Source organism: Microtus oregoni, unplaced genomic scaffold (assembly GCF_018167655.1).
Source record: "Microtus oregoni isolate MIOR12 unplaced genomic scaffold, Mior012 000010F_ref0000083, whole genome shotgun sequence".
Classification (NCBI taxonomy): Eukaryota; Metazoa; Chordata; class Mammalia; order Rodentia; family Cricetidae; genus Microtus; species Microtus oregoni.
The window spans coordinates 4,219,733-4,237,898 of NW_024543069.1; the positions used below are offsets into that span (position 1 = coordinate 4,219,733).

The 18,166-nt window shown below is 43.3% G+C and overlaps 1 protein-coding gene across 1 annotated transcript; it reads right to left on the minus strand.

Annotated features, from left to right (window-relative positions):
- Window positions 1-606: 606 nt before the first annotated feature.
- Window positions 607-17,818, minus strand: Ctso (cathepsin O). The gene is made up of 8 exons (XM_041659206.1): window positions 17,668-17,818; window positions 11,556-11,661; window positions 10,866-11,005; window positions 8,764-8,931; window positions 7,506-7,627; window positions 4,531-4,694; window positions 3,785-3,877; window positions 607-1,895 (listed from the first exon to the last, which is right to left on the minus strand). Exons 1-8 carry the CDS (start codon window positions 17,773-17,775, stop codon window positions 1,861-1,863), a joined length of 936 nt encoding a protein of 311 aa, XP_041515140.1. The 5' UTR covers window positions 17,776-17,818; the 3' UTR covers window positions 607-1,860.
- Between the last annotated feature and the right edge of the window lie 348 nt (window positions 17,819-18,166).

Sequence of the window (18,166 nt, forward strand, 5' to 3'; positions counted from 1 at the left end):
ATCTGGTCAAGCTTGATGTGGATCTCTGTAGCTGAGGGCAGTTATTCCAGAGAAGAAGAACAGCTTAATGATCTTTCTTCATGCCACCAGTAAAAATCCCTTGTCTGCCTTCACTTCGAGGGCATACTCAAGCACTACCCAGCAGTGTGCATTGTGGGACAATAACCTTATTATCTATGCGGCATCCATCTCAGTTGTTATCTGAGGCTGGCTGGGGATAAGTGAATTGTGGAGATGCGAGACAATAAGACACATGCCTCCCAGAAAGGATCAGTGGAATGGGGGAGGAGGGAGGCAGACGGAGGAATGGGTTCTTAGGTGGAGTGGACCTGATTGGGTACCTAGAATTCCCTTGACTTGATTGAGGGGTTACACAATAGCAGTGCTGCTGACAGAAGGACATGGGAAAGGGGAAAGGACCACTGGGTGCTGAGCAGCTTTGGGAGGATGGCCAGGGGAATCTTTGACAGAGTGGAGGTAAAAGTGCTTGGGAACAAATCCACACTGGATGTATGGATTTGGATCCAAGGAAATGTGAATGTAAAGCTTATCAATAATAATAAATATCTATTAGCACTCACAAATAACTAATAAACCACACATTTAAGAAGTTCTTTTTAATTCAAAGTCAAATATAGGTAGTTTTATTACAAATGTTATCAAAATTCAGAATATGTGAGCAGTAACAATCATTTTGAAAATTTAAAACTTTTATATTTGAAACTGGGTTTCACAAAACCACTGAAAACATGTTGAAAGTCAGTAATAAAACTATAGCTGAACTCAGTCCCTTTCTGGAGTCCTTGAATAATTAGACTACTCTGTTAAAAAACACTAAGAACTGTCCTCTGCTATTTTTCCATACTCCAGTCTCTGCACATTCTTTTGAGATTGCTTCTCATGGAAACAGGAAAGAGAAAAAAGCAGTTCTTGATTCTTCTGGTTAAGGAAGGACATGAACAAATAGCAAAGTGAGTGAGATCACCATGTGTCAGAAGTTTTTTAAATAAGAGATTGAGTAGTAAAAATGGAATGCCAAAAATGGGACCGAGTTCTGTTGGACTTGGAAGGTGAACTATCGGGAACACATGGGAATTATACAAGAAAGGACCAGAGAGATGGAAAAATGTGGAAACTACTTGTTTTCTACTACAGCAAGAGGAGAAATGTATGGGATCCTTGGCAGTGAAGCACTCTAGAAATTCTGACTAACAGGAAGTAGCATAGGATACTTCCTGTCACCTGGTTGCCATGTGTTTCATTCAGCTGGGTTCTCTGGAGGAGGGACTTGCATAAGCTGTTTTGTGCATAGTTGTTCTTCTGTCTAAGGCAAGGTCCCTTTGCTGAGGTGACACAATAGTTCAACTCCATACGTATGGCCCTCCCTCGAGGAAGGCTGCTGTGACTGGGAGACACACACCTTCCGGGGCTGACAGTTCCAGTCGATAAGGTCACCTACAGCTGGTGATTACAAGCCACAAAGGAGAACCAATTCTGATTGTTTCTTTGATCCCACCTGACCAAAGTATTCCATTACACTACACAGCCAGACGACAAAAAGCAAAAATCCCAACTGCTTCCAGATGGAGGGCCTGATGTCACTTCTGATCCCACCAAGCTCTCTGAGTTCCACACTGTGCTGTGGGGAGGGGTGATTCCAGAGTGATGGTTGTCTGTCTCTCTGCAAGACTGGGATGATCCACCATCGCGTTAACAGTGCTAGCTGGCCCTTAGAACCTCCTATGGGCAGTGGCTGAAACTCGACAGTGAATAATGCTGAGAATTAAACACTACATTCAATTACACTATGAAGAGCATCATATTTTAGTTGTCTCATGATGACTCCAAAACATAACAGGATCACACAAAGACAACAGAGACAGAGTCTGCAATGCCTAAGGCAAAAAGTAAAAAGAAAAAAGGTGTTAATAGTAATCAATTTTCTCACGATTTGCTTTGCAAATTTAATTTTCACTTTAGAATGAGTTAGTATCCATTAACCAAATAATTTAATGGTATACTTTGCTGTATAATAGAAAAGCAACATTAAAGGCAAAAAAATCAAACCCTAAAGTACTTGCTAACTGAATGAGTGCATACAAGACCTGTACTGCCCTGTCTTGCGTTGTATTCCCAAGGAGAAAAAAATAACTTATAGAAATTATTTTAAATTATTTGAAAACTTGAATTCTTAGATTTGAAGTTTACTACATTTGAATGAAACCTAAGTGTGTTTGTCTTTCTTTATTGCATCAGAATATATACCTTGCCACCATAGTAAGAAGCATTAGCAGCCCATTTGAAATCTAGATGTCATTTTAATGACCCACAATCTGGAAATTTCCTTGGATCATGGAATAGTCTCTGCCTTTTGCTATTGTTCATTGGAATAATGTGGACAGTACTGGGTATACAATGTTCAGGAAATACGGTCTGGAAGGATTTGGAGCCCAGGACAGCCAGGGACCAGGAAGGCGTCTCTCCAGACTGTGAAAGCAGATATAGGGGAGATAACAACTGGGAGGCTGGAAAAGGCCAAAGAGACCAGCAGAGCCGTGGTCAAGGCAATCATGAATCACTGTCTGCACTGTGTCCATTGGGCTCCCCAGACCCTACATCCATGGCGAGAGCTTTGAACACAGTTAATTTTGAGCAGAAACTAGTCACGTCTCACTGCCACGTTCAGGCACTGTGAGTCAGCAGCAGAGGGGCAGAGATGGCAGCCTCTGATCTGTGAGTGTCAGTGACGCAAAAGTAGCCACACTGTCTACCGAGTAGCAGGGGCCTGCGTGGCTGGCTGTGTTGTGTGAGGCCGGCTGTTTCCAATATGGAAATCATGTCACCGTCTAATGGCATGGGTTAGTTACCGATTTTCATAGTCTCTAGACAGCGGTCACTAGAAGCAAAACACCAACCCTCAAATTGGGTTGTAACTCTTCCTCACAATCTGAAGGGTCTGCAAGTCGTGAAGATCCGTGTGTCATACTGTTGGAACTCATTGGCCATGAGAAAGGAGTGTCTCTATATGCCGTTTAGTGTAATTCCAAGCAGATTTAGAACATATGAGGGCTTTCCAGACCGAATCTCACACTGCAATTCTGAACACAGCTTTCAGCATCAGCTTAGAGCCCTGAGCCAGCCCTTTCTGTTTGTTTTTGTTAGGCTTGTTATACAGTATAAAGGCGTCTGTGTATTTGGTAAGCTGTGTAGTTTCTGTAGGTATTCTGTGAGCATTTTGCAGGTGGCAAATTAAGAAAAAAAACAAGTGTGATGTTGACTCAGATTTTCATCCATTGACACAGGAAAACGGATTCCTCATTGTTCTTCCTTTCATGTGTTCCTTGCCTTTGCAGTGTCAGAGATCAAACCCAGGGCCTTGAACATGCTGTACCCACGTTCTCCCACTGACCACAGCCTCAGACCTCCTGACAGGCTCGAGCAGCAGAGGAATTCACACATTATAACACATGAATTTGAAGCAGCAATGTGGCTATGGAGAAGTCCAGTCTCCTAAAGGAAGTGTGTAATCTGTTTTCTGAAGAAGTTGCCTGTGCTAAGTTATTGTTCATGTTTTAACACACATACATCATATTTTGATCTTAAAATGAATACATGTTTAAAAGTACACTAGGAAAACTTTATTTATTAGTTAAGGGAGAAGCAAAAAAATGAATACCACAAAGGGTCACTAAGTCCATTGGAAGCATTCAGGTTTGTCAAGATGATATAATCTAAAAGCCCTTGATATTTAGCCTAGAAGTTTCAACACAAACCCATGACTTACCACAGACATTTCCTCCCATTTTCACATGGGCGTAGCCTTCTATTCCCCAGGAACTGCCCCATGAATTTCTCACCATCCAGTATGGAGTGTTTCCTACAAAGGAAAGATGCTAAGACACCCTAATAAACCTCTATCGATTAGGAGCACATACATTTCTGTATTTAAATTTGAGTATGCTATAAATCTATTTGCTGCAAGAAAAATATCATAGATGTAAAACAATAATTTACTTTCTTAACGTTATTTTGTCTGGATGGCTTAGTAAATTTCAATTGGGCTTACTGTCTCATTCTACACTGTAGAATCTGACTGAGTTAATTTTGTTTAATTCTCAGTTAGATAAGACAAGATAAACTCATTGCCAGGGAATTAGAAGATGAGATATTAGGCAAGTATGATAAACTATCAAGTATTTATCTCATGCCAATAGTTACCCTAAATATTGCAGACGAAGCATGAATTTCACATGAATTTAAAGGTATCATTCATAGATTGGGGTGTGGCTCAATGTCCAAGTGCTGGTCTTGTATATGCAACCCAAAGGATTGAATGCCCAGAAAAACACTCCCCCCCCCACACGCACACATGGGGTGGTCTAAATGAGGGAGAGAGATGCTCAAAACCTGATGAATGTGTCAAGATGACAGTCAAGAGGCTTCTGAGGCACAGCAGGGCATCTCAGTATCCTCTGGGTAGCCCTAGCTCAGATCTCCATCTTGGGAGGGATTCGGTGCACTGGGACTTACCGGTTCTATCAAATCCTGTGATGAGAACCGCATGGTTCGCCTCCCCACTAGAGCAGTGATGTTGGATAATGCCCCCCAGGTAATCCTGCCAGCTCACTGCATCAACTATCACCACCAAAGGGCCGAAGCTCAGAAGTGCTTTTGCCATTTCATCTTCTTGGTCACTGTGGAAGGAGGATATGTATGGGTAAAGAATTGAACTTTTAAGGTAAAAGTAAAAAAAAAAAAAAAAATGAGAGCTCGATGCAACAGTAAGTCACATCCTCTCTCTGGATCCACTGTAGGCCATAATCACTTCCTTCCCTTTTGTTATCTGCGGAGTTATTCTCACACGCCCTTCTGAGTCATATGAAGAGTCCATGGAAGATGCCTAGCATGATGGTGTTTTGCTTTGAGCCTAGGTGATGTTTGCATTTGACTCCCCTGCCCCTTTGTGATCCTTTTCAGTGTCTGTAAAATGTCTCGTGGAGGTTTGAGTGGATCAGTGGGCCCTCCATGACATGTTTTGGGAACTCAGAACAGGAGAGGGAGAATAATGGGTTCAGAGTTGGACAGGAACAATCTTCATCCCAGCCTTATGGTCCATACCTCTCTCACCTCCAATCCTAGATGCACATCGCCCAAGGAGTGAAACAGACACACCATTCCTGGCCGCTAAGAGCTGAGGGAGATACCAAGGAAGACCCTCCATCCCAGCACTGCAGTGTACAGTGCCGCTTCCCAGATTGAGACTCCAGGTTCTGTAATAAAGCAGGGCAGCACAGCCACCTTTATCTCGGCGGCACCCTCTGCTAAAGGTGCTGCGCACCGTGCCCCATGTCTGTGCTCTGTGCGCTAGCACCCAGTTCACGAGCTTCGGGCAAGGGGGCTGGAGGTTAAAATACACAAACACACACAGACAGAGAGACAGCGACACGGGTCATCCTTGAATTCCCCTAGAACACCCCCTTTATTGTGTTCAGGGGCAGATTATATAGAGATAGCCATGCCCCAGCCAAACCCACCAGAAACCACTCTCCTGCCATCAGGAACTCCTGAAGGTCTCGTGCTCAGAGCAGCTGTAGGCACTCAGATCAGGGGATTACAAGAAATTCAGGATCTGGGGTCTCACTGCTCCCAACATAAAGGGTCTTGTAAGGTGAGGGATATCAGTTCTGATGAGGCTCAGAAGTGTGTATCTCACCTCTGACCCACAGCTCCTCAGTCACTGGCCTCAAGTCAGAGATTCTGGCTGAACACGAAAGCGCTTTGCCCTGCTGTCTCCTTCTTCTCCTAGAGCCTCCGTTTGGAGCAATATTCACGATGCTATTCTCCTCAGCACATTATCTCAGAAGTCACTCTTCAGCGAGGCTCCTCTAGGACCACATATTTCCCTTTCCCCTAGAGCAGTGGTTCTCAACCTTCTGAATGCTAAGACCTTTTAACACAGTTCCTCAGTTATGGTGACCGCCAACCAGAACATTTTTTTCTAGTCTGTATTTTTAGACATGTTCATTTGCATGCTCTTCTCTAACCACTGGATGTCATCATGCAAGTTTTCATAATGCATGAATATTTATTACTAAAATTCAATCGAGTGCAAGTTAAAATTGCAGTCTCAAACTTAATGCAGCCTGTCCCTCCGTCCAGTGCTTAAAATTATTACGGTTATGAATCATAATATAAATATCTGATATGCAGGTATATGATGTGCAGTCAGTTACGAAAGCAAAGTTCTGGTTCTTAAGGTTTCTCCCATGACCTTGCTGCCAACAGGAGCTGGGCTGACGATCTCTGGTGCTCTGGGAACTTCTACCTGGATTATATTAGAGGTTTATGCTTGGCTCAAGGATCTGATTTCACCCCAAATGCCCACTTCCCACTGGCAGATGTCGTCTGTATCAAGCATCCGTAACTCACAGGACATTCTGTGCCTGTGTCAGAATTAAATTCTTTTACTCCCTCTGATGTTTTGATAATGGCACAATAATCCAAAATGCATTCATCAGTGGGGCCAGCAGTTGGTGGCTTCTTCTGTTTGTAACATTTCTATTCTAGAACTGTTACTAAATGGCCTAAACAATTCTCTGGCTAGCTTTATTTTTTAAAAATGTGATTTTAATTATATTTTAATGATTATTTATACTTGAACTTATTCAAAGTTGCCCCATTTTGCAATTTCCAGCACCACGTCTTCCCCTTTTCCAGTCTCTTCTTGCCCTGCACCCCCGTCATATCCACACAGCATGCATGGTACATACACCCCCCATCGTATCCATGCAGCATGCATGCTACATACGTCCCCACTGTATCCATGCAGCATGCATGCTGCATATGTCCCCATCATATCCATGCAGCATGCATGCTACAAACATCCCCATCATATCCATGCAGCATGCATGCTACATACAATTTCATCCTATCCATGTAGCGTGCATGCTATATATATCCCCATTGTATCCATGCAACATATATGCTACAAACATCCCCATCATATCCATGCAGCATGCATGCTACATAACCTATCTTCAATACTGTCTTAGTTCCGAGTTCTAATGTCATAAGCTCAGGTTTTTCCAATAGCTGCATACTTGCGAACTCATGGAATACAGTGTTCAAAAGGGATTCTTGTTATGTACTCTATGAGCCATGCCATGTGAGGTTGGGCAGACCCAATTATTATGACAGAATAAGCTCACAAGTCTTAGCATCTGAATTTTCTTAGTGGTGGCAGACATATGTTATAGCTTTCGACTGAATTGAAAGGTATTCATTCAGATTTCTTATTTTCAGTGTGATGATACATAAAAGTATCTGCAGATTCTCTTTAAGAGATGTCTGGGACACCCCATGGTGATCATCAGTTGAACTTCTTAGCAGAAAGTTAGTTGTGAGCCAACAGTGTGCAAGAGTAAGTGTGCCTTCAACCAAGTCATCCATTCTGAAAGCAGCATAGCTTGTGAAGAACACGAAGACACAAAAAGCAAGGCGTTTACCTGAAGTCATATGCAGAAAAGCCTTTGATTGAAACTCCAGCTTGTGATTGGGGAAAATAGCGACACAGGCCATTTTGTGCCTTGAAGGGGTATTCCGAATCTTCCACCAACTTCACCTGTGTCTGGAGGAAAACCGTCACTAAATGTACACTTCCAGCTCTTTCAAAGGTTAAGCAGAGCTTACTTCAGTGCTGTCAAAGAGGCCAGGACTCACCCAAGCAGCCTGTGGGCATTGTTTGCTCTTAAGGATCTAATTGGAGTCACCGGGTGCTTGCATCGAGCATCAGAGAACACACGAATCCTTAACTTTGACTTTTGATTGTCTTCTTATGCTTTTCCCCTCTAGTCCCACTGCAGGCATGTTAACCAAGTCATGCCATCCTTCTGAGGACATGCTAGGGCAACATACTTCCCTTCTGAGGCTCCTAATACTGAGCTAGCAACGCCTTGAGGCCAGACAACGGCCAAATGTTCTTGCTATGGCATGTCGTGATGTGCTGCATGCTTTTTGGTTGCCCGTACAGGCAAATGTGCTAGGCTTATTCAAAGAGAGGAAACAAAATTGCTGTTATCTATAATGTGTCTAGAGCAGTCACTGATGTGTAGTGGTTGCTAACAGGAGGGCATTTGCATTTGGACAACACTGTATGACTTTTACAGTGGCCCCTCATTTTCTTATTTCATACCACTGATACTGGATGTGTAAGCATGCCAGGGAGAAAATTATAGAAACCCTGAAGGGGGAGGCCAAGGGCTTAGCATCCAGTTTTTTCCGGAGACATGATTCCCACTTACAGTGCTCATTTCTTCATCTACGAAGAGTTATCAATCCAGCTGACCCGTGGTGTCTCGCCTAACACTGCCATCCAGGACTCCTATGGGAACCAGTGACTGTGCTCTGATCCCTCTGATACATCTTGTGACAGGTCTCCACATAAAAAATATGAAATCTTTATAATATCCTTCTGAAAATGTGTTTAAGATGTCTTTACCTTGATATATTGATGGCTAATCTGTCCGGAAGCCATGACTGCTACAATCATCAGGGTCTGTAATGTAACTCATTGGAGCTATGGTCTAGCACACGCCTGACCCTGGCTTGAGTCCCTGCAATGCATCTTTTCCTTGATTAAGTCAGTCAACCTTTGTCTACTTAGATTTCTGATCACTGGACCTTGCTTAATGGAGGAAAGTGATTAGATTCTGTGTACACAGAACATAAGAGGAACTCGGGGATTCAGAAAGCTGAGATGGTTACCTCATTCAGCCAGCTCAGGGCACTGAGAGGAGAGCCGCCACTGCAGCCATAGTTATTAAAGGAGCAGTCGATGACCTGCTGCACACTGAGGTCGTCCTGAGGTTTCCCTTGGATCCCACGAGCCGACTCTATCGCACCCACCACGCTGAAGGCCCAGCAGCCACCACACTGCCCAAAAGACAGGGGTAGCATATATTAACACAGTGTCTATGTCAAACTTACTGCTGTTTCTAGATGCAGCAAGATAAAAAATAACAAGCAAAATTTGCGGAAAGCAGAAACCTATATAATAAGCATTCATTCAAAATGAAACTAAAATTCTCTTTTGAGCATTGACATTTAATTATTGATGGGTACTAAATCAGGAATGTCCCTATCTATTACCAAATAAGTCAGTCAGGCTAATGAATTAGGAGAGGCCAAGGAAACATGTGGAGGCACTACGGCTAGTCAGTAACTTAGGCTTAGGAACCACTGTTTCTCAGAAAAGAATAAATGGGCCGCTTCTAAGGAAAGGAGGGAACCCGAGGGATGAAATAGGCATCGCATAAAAGTTTGCACAATCCATAGAAAAGGCAGGAAAGAGAGGGAGAGGGGGGAAGCAGAAATTGAAAGTGAGGCTTCATCATAAGACCACGTACTGCAGAAGCAGGGTGATAAAGTCTTGAGTGTACTTGGCGGTGATGCTCTAAGCAACATCATGGTTTTAAGTGGTCTTATTTAGCCCTCAGTGCCCATGGCATAGGAAAATGGTCCACAGCTAAAGATGGAGTGATCTCCAAACATGAGTATGACTGGGGACATCACACCCACAGCTAGCATGAGACACACCACCGAGCATGAAAAACCCTACCACTGCAAAAACCATACCACCAAGTATGTAAATTCCTCTGGAAAGGAGAAGATTCATGCAACATCCACTTCTTACTATCACAAGTGCAATGACAAACTAAATGGCATGGGAGTAAATTTCAATAAACAACCATAAACATTGAACTTGAGAACTAGGAAAAAGCATCCTAGCTAGAAAGGAGACTAACACACTGGGGTGTGCAAAACCCTTCACCTCCTCTCCATGGGGAGAGGGAAGGATATAGTGGCATTTCTAGTGCAGATGCCCTGTAAGGGTCATTCTGTGGCTGGAGAGCTGACTTTCTCTTTCTGGCTACATTGTTTGTGCTGATGATGGGATACACAGCAGTAGGAGAAGTGGAAAGAAAAAAAATTAAAGAAGCACATACTCTAGGTGACCTGCTATGCATTCCAAGTCACACCCATCCCACAGAGTGCTACTGCTTTCCTTCTGCCTTGAGATACTCTCCACCCATGACTTCACAGCACTCCACTCTCAGCGCCCATATCTGGACGGATACTGTGGGTCTTCTTCATGCTGAATTGCTGGATCTATTACTGTACTTACATATTTATTGATTCTTCAACAAGCAAAAAAAAAAACCAGTGTTACCTTGTTTGTGAATTTTCTATTAACAAATAGAAAAAGCTTCACAAAGCTTCCCCACACTATGACCTAAGCTATGTCTCCATACTCATTCTCCCTTTATTGTCAATCAGACTGATCTGTAACAAGTGTCTGTAGCCTTGAAGTTACACTGACCAGACTTCTAAGGTCACAGGTTGGGTGGTACAGGTCTTAGAGGAAGTGAGCACACATACCAGGTTTTCCGAGGGAGCTCACATGATGAAGTGAAGGTTAAAGATCCAGACACCGTGTGGGTGGCCTCATTTCACTTCACTATGTACTTTTCCTTTGAATCACTTTACACAACCAGTAATTGTGTTGACTTTCCCCCCATGAGTCCACAGGATTCCTGGTTTGCACAGTATGGTTACTGGGATGTATTCCTGAGGGAGTGTGCTGAGGGCAATGGTCACAGACAAGTGAGCATACCCAGGCAGGTTGAAAAGTCAGGGCTGGATAACTATCCCTCGTCCTTCAAGGAGCTTTTCTCTTCCATGGTGGATAACTGAGGTATGAATTTACCTAGAAAACCTCCTGGATTTCGTGGCAAGTTTGACTAAGCTTGACCTTGCAGTGCTTTCTAATGCTCAGACAGCAAAGAGCAAATGGACGCAGAGCTTACCATCTTCTGGTTTCTCACTTGGTTTACAACATGCTTGTCCCTCCAGTCAAATTTCAACGGCAAAGACACATTGGGGACGGGTGTCTGCCCTGCTGCTGGGTATCTGGGAGACCAGGCAGCTTTGCTGCCTAAATACAGAGCTGGTGATAAAGAAGAAGAAAGGATGGAGAACACATTACACGAAGGGCTTTCCTGGAGCTACCTAGCCAAGCTGTCGCTTGAAATTCTTCCTCTGTGCTTTTCTGTAACATGAAATACATCCTACTGAAAGCCGGAAATGTAAATTTCTGCAGTGGGACTGGAGGAGATGCCACATGACTTGTTTGGTAGAATTAGGGCAGCCATGGAAAACACGCACATAACTGACATTGCTTCTTTTTATTACTACACACAACACCATGAATATTCTGAACGAATATTGGTGCGAGAAAACTACCAATGTGAGGAGACAATTGTTGCTTGCAGCGGCGTGGATGTGCTGCACGCAAGCATACTTAGTTCTTAAACCATGATTAGCAGAGAAGAGTCTTAGTTCACTTCCCTTATGTTTAGCACATGGTACCCACTTCGAAGTTGGCATTTAAAAATATTAACCGTCACACAACTTACAAGGCTTTCAATGAAATCACTCCTTAATTAAACAAAGAAGTTAGAATCAGGAAACTAACCAGTAGTACTTTCAGACCTTACCTTTGAACTCTTCAGGAAACAAATACGAAAACTGGTTTATTCCATAGAAGGCAGTGGCGTTTTCATGAGAGAAAGAGTTCAAGTATCGATGTCTATTTAGACTTTCCTGAAAGAATGAAAACAAACATTTTATGTCTACCGCTTCAGCTCTCCAAAGCCATAAGTGTATAACTAACTTGGAGGTATTGTGGGTACAAAAGTCAAACTTGATTTTCATGCTGGGGAAAGTATGCCTTATGTGTCTGTAACTCTTCGCCCCCACACATTCTGGGGGAATCACACACATAGTTTTTAAAGTGTTGACAAGCACTGGACACTGGTGACACACTGTAATTAGTTATGAATATGCAATGTGTCTTCCACATATTTGTTCTCTGTGCAGAGTAAGGAAGCTTGGAAAAGGACTAAGCTGATAAAGGGGGGAAAGGGTCCAAATCTGTTCAGGTTGCATTCAGGGTCATTTTGTCTCAACAAAACAGCTTTAGAAAAGATGCGGTTCTGGGGTCTCCCCGGAAGAAGACCAGGCTTTCCTATCTAGATGGAAGAAAAGAATAACTATAACGCTACATTTCTTCATCATCAACCTTACGTTTGCCTTTTCTATGGACGCTTATGTACCCCAAAACCAGTTAATCTTGCAGGTCACATGGAAATTTGGAGGACCACCGTTCCCCATGTTAGTGTGTGCACATGTTGGCTTAAGGACTTGAGTGCTTATGTGTATGACTCAGAAACCAATAAGCAAACCAGGACACACTTTTCAGTTTGTTGTATTACACTATGTCACCCGCACTGAAGACATGCTTGGAACACAATAGCTCCACAGCAACCATCTGCCCTTTAATAATGACACATGTGAAATTCCCATATGACCTTTTAATATCCTTCATCAGTTTGTTTGTTTTAGCAAGGCCGTGGCTGAGACGCATCACGGTCTGGCTTCATTCTTTCTTACTGAACAAGACTAGAAGGACTGCCACCCAGAGAATTTGAAAAGTTCATTTGAGTTCCAGGTAGTTAACTGCTGGCCAAGTGAGGCTTTGAACGTAATACGCTCACGCACTGAAAGATGAACAAAATGTCTAAGGTAGTATTCGCATGACACAAATGATGGCATGAGCCACTGACTAGCAAACTGCACAGGAACCTACAGGAACCAGACATAAGATGATCATTTTCTTAAGCAGGAGGCGACAGGGCAGGAAGGAGAATGCAGGCTGCGTGTTGCATGTGGCAGTCGTGGGAACATGCACCACAGGCCCCTGTCTGTGGAAAGTTTATCTTCTGGTGACTGCACCAGCAGGAACCCACAGCAGGGAGCTGCAGTTGCCATGGTGACCAACAGCTAATTCCTGAGTTCTAAGGTTGGCTATAAGGGCAAGACAGGAAGAACTCCCTGACGGATAATTCTTAAATAATAGCCACCTGGTGATTTTAAAAGCCTTCAGACATCCCTTGATTTGAACAGACAAAAAAAAAAGGACTTATCTCATAACCCCCTAGGTCACTATAGTCTAATAGCTGATCCTCGTAGTATCCCTGTTCTCTCATATCTACAGCCTAGGGTGAGAGCAAAGGGTGAAAATAAGACATAAATTACCAATACCAGGAATGAAAAGATGCTGACTGCAGTGCTTCTGGCATTTTAATTATTTTAGACAACTTTATGCTAATGAGTTTGATAATTTGCATGAATTGGAATAAGCCGCTTGAGACACAGATTACTGAACATGGAAGAAAAAGAAAGCTTCAATTTTCTATCAGTTCATGGCTTTAAAATTGTAATTGAAAATCGACCCAGGAGGAAAACAATAGTTCCACATGGCTTCAGTAATGGGTTCCCTACAACTAAGAAAGAAATAACAAGGAATATGTATACATATATACGTATACATATTTCTTGTTATACCGAGGAAGAATATATCTCAACTTACACAAGACCCTGTTGCCAAGAATCTGAACCAGAAAAGACCATCTGAAGGAAACAGGCTATGCGTGAGTCACTACCCTGGAAATGAATGTAAAATCACCAATGAAATATTATCAAATCAGCCACCGCAGTGTTCCAGACAGACGGTACATCGTGATCGAGGGGAACAGATACAGAAACGGTGCACTGATTAGCACAGGACAGCATATCAACATGATAAATCATTTTAATGGAACAAGGGAGGAAAAGGAGACAAAATGACACCATGTTCTTCCCTAAGAAGATATGTGCTGTCTCGATGCAACAGCATGCTTGTGGTTTGGAGAGCTAAGTCTATCTGGCTGCCAAGTAGTTATAGTAACAGTAATGAAAGAGAACAATATCAGACCGAACCATCTTAACTACTCATGGACCTAACTATAAATGAAGAGAAGAGAGCCGACAGATCTCTAAGATGTGGATCTCCTGCTGCGGGGCTCCTATCAACTTTCACTTTGCCCAAACGGACATGCGTTGCAGAACTCCACGCCAGTCTTGTTCTCAGTCCTGCAGTTACTCCTGCCTTTCACAGCTCTGTACAGCCATGCTAGGGACAGTCTACTGATCACTGTTCATGTCCAGCCAAGAACACAATGTTCCATGTTGCTTCCTCCCTACCGCTAATCTTAACCTGCTCCTTTAAATTCTAGAACACTGAAAATCCCTCCCTATCAACTTCTGAAGAATCACAGTTCTCTAACATCCCTGTGTACATAACATACACACTTGATTTTCAAGTGCACTGGAATAAACATGTTAGCATTGAAACGCAATCTAAAGGTACAAATTCAACCTCTCTGTACCCCACTTTCTTCACTGACAAATTCGGTCACACTACCAGAATATAGGGACTAATTAAATATGGAATGTGGGTACTATGCATATTTTGACCACTGGCAGAATGAGTATCCTGCTAAATATTCCCAAGCTGTATCTTTACCCTTAGAGACAGAATATTTTGATTATAGAAAACATCATTCAAAGATCATGCTTTCGCCTTACTTGGGTTAAAATGCAGTGAGTATTCTCATGGCACTACAAATAAAGACTAGCTATTGCAAACAACCTGGTGTTGTATTGGAAATAAGACTTTCCAACTGTGGGAAACAAAGTAGCAGAAGCTCGTTTTGTTTATAGGTACAGTGCCTTTCAAAAATATCTAAGACTAGCAGCCCATGGGGTAATGTGAAGGTCCTCAATAAACCCCAGTGGGGAGAAGGGTCAGGGAATTTTTTTTTTTGCTTGTTAATAATAAGAATAAATAAAATACACAAAATTTTTTCTTTTCATGTGCTCAGTATCAAGAGAAGAAAGAAAATACTGAGGGCCAGTTTGTTGGGCTTTCTGTTCTCTAGGAAGAATGTTCACAGCTACCAAGCACATTAAACATATAGCAGAGGGAAGGGTTAGTTAATGGAAGCACTGGTCTAAGCTCTGCCTGTGAACTGCTAGTTCTGCATGGAGTACTTGCTTACTTCATCGCCTCTTCCCAGATTAATAAACTGAGGCATAAATGGGTAGATTATTATCCTAAAGTCACCCAGCACATGATGTGTAGGAAGGACTTTGTGGGGCTTTGTGTCAATTTTTTTTTTAGCAGAGAAGGCCGTGGAACCTGGATGTCTTTCCCCCATTGCTATCTAGGCTTTCTTTTATTCGTTCTGCTTTTATTTCCCTACCAATATCAGCAAAGATATTCCCTTGGGGTGATGCTCATGCTTGTAGCACATGCCCCTCATCTTTGCTTATTTCAAAGGCAGAGATGGGTTTTCATTACATACCAAGGCTGGGCTTGAACTCCATGGCTCCAGTGAACCTCCTGCCTCAGTCTTTCAAGTAACTAGGGCTATGTGAGCTCATCCCATGGCCCATTTTGCAAGGGCATTTTAATCCAGCACTTTCTGAGCTAATTTGTTGTTTTTATCCATCCTTACTGCAAGATCCTTTTAAAGCACGGTGTGCAACAAGTCACTTCCACGCATACGTGTAAAATGCTCTCCCTGGAAATGCCTCAGGTTTTAGCAGATCCAGCAAATCTAAGCAGGAACAAAATATACATAGATCATACTCAGCATGGAATCATTGCTGGCAATTTCCCTCAAGACATGGGAATTGCAAGCCTTAGACTCAGGATTCCCAGCTGAGAATGAAGTTATCACTTATTACCATGGGGACTATTTGCATGTGCTTTATTAATTGAGAGAATCTATTTTCTAATGTATAGGACTTCCTATGCTGTTTTTAGAAGTGAGTTACAGTGCCCCCATATGTAACTGCATTTGATTTTCTGACAGAGTACATTGCATGAGCTTGTCTCAAACGTCCTAATTATTGTGACTGCTGGCATGCACTGTCATGCTCAACGTACATATTATTATGAAACATGCCATTGTAATATAGCTCCTTAGAATCCTTCACATACATTATTTTCCACAGTTCATAACACAGGATAAACGACCCATAAACTGTTGAACAAGTAGAGGTCAGAGGGACAAATGAGCAAGCATATTTTGATCTAAGTTTTTTAGTTTTTGCTATGTTTCCATTTAGACACTACGTGCTTCAAGCTAAAAACCATCAGAAAATATCTGGCGAATCGTATCACAGAGCATCAAGTCACCTCTTTTCAGCTCTCAAGCAGTCACGGATGAGGTATATTTGGAAGAGATGATTCAGGTACTGTGGGTCACCCTTCATAACCACTCATTTAAAAGTGCTATAATAGTCTACTTAAATTAATCTGGGATGCACACACAATTTAATTAAGACATAGCATGAGCCATTGCAGTCTTAAGGCACAGCTCCTCTGATTGTCTTGTACTGGGGATTGGACTGAATAAAAACGAGACCAGGAGGCAGGCCACAGCATCCATGCCTCCTCGATTCCTGGCTGTTGATGCAGTATGGCCCGCTGTAACACACTCGTGACATGCTCATCCTGATGACTGGCTCCTGGAAGTGTGAGCCAAATGACCCTTCTTGCTTTAAGTTACTCTTTCGGGTACTTTGTTTCAGCAACAAGGAAAGAAATGATACAATTACATGGTTGGCCTCCAATATACAAGTTTTAAACAATGATAATCTATTTTAGCCAAGGAGCACATTGTCACAGCAGCGTCTGGTTCATCAGGAGATTATGTCAAGGACAGGACTCAGTACCACACAGGCCAAGAACGTCAGTGAGAAATGGGCGCTGCTTCTGGTGTGAAAACAATAGAGGAGCTCAAAAGTAACAGACAGGAGGAAAGAGTGCACCGTTTGCATTGAGTGAAATACAAGGACTAACTGGCGCAAAGAAGGCCCGAGGGTCGGCTTCTGGAGCTTTCCAAGCCAAGAGGACAAGCAGAAGAGGGCGGAGCTATGGAGTCCCACGGAAATTTCAGAGAACAAGAATCTAGCAGAAGAAACACTAGATACACCTCCAGGGAGCAACTTCACTGAACTCACACGGATTCTTGATTTAGAACAAGTGAGTTTTCTTTTCCAATAAAACCGTGATGGCATCTTTTCCGATTTAAAAAGCTGTCAGTTAGCATCAGGTAAAGGAATTTAGGGCAACTATGTATGAGTTTGAATTCCAGTTGGTGTCCCTAGTTACCGGGAAAATGTATCCATGGCCAGCTGATGGGTCCATCTCCGAATTTTAAGTTTGGGGTAAAATTGAAGGATTATTGTGAAAACTTTTTTAAACAACCCGGATGAAAGGCACTGAAATGTTTCCTTCTGTTCTACGTCAGTCTCCACCAAGTCAGAAAAGAACCTTTTAGTAACACGGTACAGAGTCCGCAGGACAGGGAAATCATTAACCCTGGAGATCAATGAGCCTGGGGCTGGTTTTTGTACTTCCAATAACTGAAGGAGGGAGCTCGCGCCCCCTGCAGGCGACTTTCTAAGCGACAGGCTAGTTGTGGGAAAGGAGAAAAGGAAAGGCTTTAGGATTCCAAAGCAGAGGGTGCGTCTTTCCCATTAGCTTTGCTTCGGACACATATTTTGGTGCTTTGGGGTGCATCACATAAATCCCTGTCCTGGGGAATCAAGGCTTTTAGGCAGCAGCGAGCGCTGCTGGGAAAAGGTGCGCCTGGAGCGTGGGTCCCTCCCGAGGAGCCCTGGAGCAGGGGACAGGTAGAGGAAGGAGCTTGGTACCCGCAAGGCGGCCGCCTCCCGCTGGTGGCTCCGCGGCCAGGTCCGGGCGACCCCGCGGCCCAGACAGCAGCAGCACAGCAGCAAGAGGCTCGCCCACCGTGGCTTCATCCCGGCGCCTGAGGTCCTCCGAGCACAGCCTGCTTTCTCTTTCGGTTCCTCGGCTCCGCCCACCGCCCGAGTCGGGGCGCAGGCCCAGAACTAGGAAGCTGCTGGGTCCCCGCTGTTCTTGTTGTTGGGTGCTTGCTGGCATTGTCAAGGACCTTCTGTTGTTAGTTGAATTTCAGGGGTTAGCTTCTTATCTAGTTGGAAAGAGACCAAGGCATGATTTATACAGCAGCGTGGAGGTACGAACTGCTGTGTTTCCTGCCATGTGGATTAAGCCCATTATTTTTCTTCCAGTCATTTCAAATTGAGTATGTGTTCGTAGAATGTGTGTAAATTGAACTCAGCAAGTTTTATGTAGACGTGTAACCTTGTGTGCGAATTTACACTGCGCTTG